This window comes from Buceros rhinoceros, unplaced genomic scaffold (genome assembly GCF_000710305.1).
Source record: "Buceros rhinoceros silvestris isolate BGI_N320 unplaced genomic scaffold, ASM71030v1 scaffold39362, whole genome shotgun sequence".
NCBI classification, from domain to species: domain Eukaryota; kingdom Metazoa; phylum Chordata; class Aves; order Bucerotiformes; family Bucerotidae; genus Buceros; species Buceros rhinoceros.
In genome coordinates this window covers 1,905-4,699 of record NW_010400158.1, presented here as the reverse complement: position 1 = coordinate 4,699, position 2,795 = coordinate 1,905, and the positions used below count along the sequence as shown (strand labels likewise).

Here is a 2,795-nt window from a genome sequence, read left to right as displayed (position 1 = left end):
GTTCATGGTCGCGAGGGGATAGCCTTTGCCCAGGGCCAGCCGCAGCAGCGGCTGGGGAACAGCCCGCTCCAGGCCGGGACCACAGAACCTCACGTAGGCATAATACTGAAACAAAGCAAAAGGCACAAAAATCCCAGCACACATCAGAACTGCTGAAGATGCCGCTTTAAGGAGCTGCTTCCACAACGGAGGTTTCGATCCTGAACCCACCTGGAGCTGCAGGGCAAAGCATTTAGTGCGGGAGTAGAGACAGAAGCCAGCATTCACCAGCCCGTTGGCGCGCACTCCAGCAGCGAGGGAGAAGAGCAGCCCGCTGCGCCAGCTCTGACCTGTCTCCAGCTGCCACATGGCACTGAACGCCAGGAAGGCAAACATGCTCTCGGAGTAAGCAGCTGCCATGAAGACGTTGGCGGGGCTGATGGCAAAGAGCAGGGCGGCGAGGAAAGCCACCCTGCGACACCGCAGCACGACACAGCCCAGCCTATAGAGGGCAGCGGCTGCCAGGACAGAGAAGAGGGAGTTGAGAAGCGCGGCCGAGAGCAGGAGGCAGCTCCGCAAGCGCAGCAGCCGCCGCAAGGGCCACAGAGCCCCCTCGGCCAGGGTGCGCAGGCTCAGGGGGTACAGCGGGAAGAAGGCGCAGTTGTGCTCGTACAGGTAACCGCGCTGGGCGATGAAGAGGAAGTGCTCTGCGTCCCAGCGCGAGAGGCCGCCCAGCAGCTGCTCCACCAGCAGGGCCCACAGGCCAGGCTCGGAAAGGCGAGGCGGGGAGAAGGCATCTGCGCTGTGGTCTGGGATCAGGAGGTTGAAGACAGCCTGGAAAAAGAAGAGAGGGTTGAAGTCCAGCAGAGATGCTCGTGTGCTCTACCGAAAGCACCAAGCAGGAGGATCCTGGGATTCCAAGGGAACAAGAGCAGTGCAGAGGCCAGCTGAGGGGCTTTGCAGCGAGGGCGCCTGTAAGACTGTGATGAGGCAGACATGACCTCTTGGGGTTTTTACACCTGAAGAAGGCTCTGGACCATACCCAGCACAAACCCCCAGGGCACCGGACAGGGAGAGCTGCTCAGCCTTGTGTGCTCCCGCTGGGTACCTCTGGGGCACTGGTAAACTCCTGCTTTACTGGATTATTGCTCAGCTGATGTGCCAGGAGGAGACACAAACTAGAGAAGGAGATTTTCCCCGAGCACACCGATGCAGAAGGCAGCAGCGCACTAGATCTCTGCGGCTCGATGTGCATTAAGGGCTTCACTCTCAGGAGATAAGCAGGCAGAACACGCACAGCTCTGCCTCCAGGAGCCTGTGGTGCTGACCACGTTTCAAAGGGTTTCAAAGAGAAAAATCCTGAGAGCTCGGCAGGCAGGAGGTAGGTAACTCATTGCAACGTAATACTGTAACGTAATTCCAAATCAAAACGTGTGTAAAACCCCCCAAAACTTCAGTTGGTAAATTCTGAGGCTCAACTACACGCAGTAGTAGGGATGAGTCCCCTGCCATGAATTCAGTGTTGGCAGAGAAAGGGCTACCCTGAACAAACTGGGACTAAAAGACACAAAGCCGCCGTTTTATCACACATCTGGTCTAACCACGTGTAACAGAGTCTTCCACGGCAGCCAACGGTTCCGCTCAGCCCTGCCCAGTGGTGACTGGGGCTGCCACCACCCGCCCACTGGCTGGGGGCTGGCTGCTGAGCAGCCTTCGTGGGCTGGTGCCGTGCCAGGAGGGCCCAGGCTGCAGCTGGGCTCTCTGCTGGATCCCGGGACAAACGCAGAGAGGGACGACTCTGGAAATCAGACTTGGGAGGAACATGCAGAAGACTGTTGTTACTCTTAGAACCATTGAAATGTTTCGGTTGGAAAAGACCTTTAAGGTCTTCAACAGTTCCCCAGCGTTGCCAGGTCCCCACTGACCCCTGTCCCTCAGCAGCACCTCCACACGGCTGGGAAACCCCTCCAGGGATGGGAATCCACCACTGCCCTGGGCAGCCTGCGCCAGGCCGGGACAACCCCAACGGGACAGAAATAGCTCCTCAGGGACAACCTCAACCTCCCCTGGGGCAACATGAGATCATTTCCTCTCGTCCTGTCGCTTGTTTGGGGGGAGAAGTTCCAACTCCTTTTTTATCTGCTCTTTTCATCCGCACTCGTCTGTGGATAAACAGAGACTTCAGCCTCTCCTGCTGCCAAAGTGGCCTCTTGCAACAGCAGCACGAAAACACAGTAAGTTACAAGGAAATGAACGTGATTTTACTGAACAGCAACCTGCTGCCCCGGCTGCAGCTGGTCTGTGGGTTCTCCAGGGGAGACAATGATTTCCCAAGCCAGTGGAACCAGCCAGCTCACAGCACGCAAGGCAGCACCAAGAGAGAAGCAGCCTTGGAGCAGCCAACAACGGATGTCATGGCACCTTTGGTTCGGGACCCGACTTGCCTGCAGCAGCAGCGTCAGGGCTCTGGAGCACACTGCAAACCACACGACCTCTCGGAGGAGGGGGTCTTGTCTGCTCACCAGCTCCATGCTGGGCTCAAAGGTTGCCTTGGTAGGTCGGTGATGCCCAGGAAATTCTCCCTCCAGTTTTGGAAACCTGAATTAATAAACAGAGAGCACAGACAGAAAGGAATTTCTGGCTTCAGCCACATTTGTAAATTCATGGAATCATTGAATACTTTGTTGTCCTTCCAAGCCCATCTAGTCCAACCCCCTGCAGGGAGCAGGGACATCTATACCCAGAGCAGGGGGCTAAGAGCACCAAGGGCCAACCTGCCCTGCCATGGGGCCAGGGATGGGGCTTCTCCCACCTCT

The 2,795-nt window shown here is 57.2% G+C and overlaps 1 protein-coding gene across 1 annotated transcript in view; it reads right to left on the bottom strand.

The window, feature by feature from the left end:
• The window catches only part of PIGV (phosphatidylinositol glycan anchor biosynthesis, class V), a 4,307-nt gene extending 1,797 nt beyond the window's left edge, over positions 1–2,510 (bottom strand). The window contains exons 1-2 of the mRNA XM_010131757.1: positions 2,424–2,510; positions 24–813 (exon numbers count right to left, since the gene is read on the bottom strand). Of these exons, the coding sequence (XP_010130059.1) occupies positions 24–813; positions 2,424–2,510 (877 nt within the window). The remainder of the gene's footprint in view (positions 1–23; positions 814–2,423) is intronic.
• Positions 2,511–2,795: the final 285 nt, after the last annotated feature.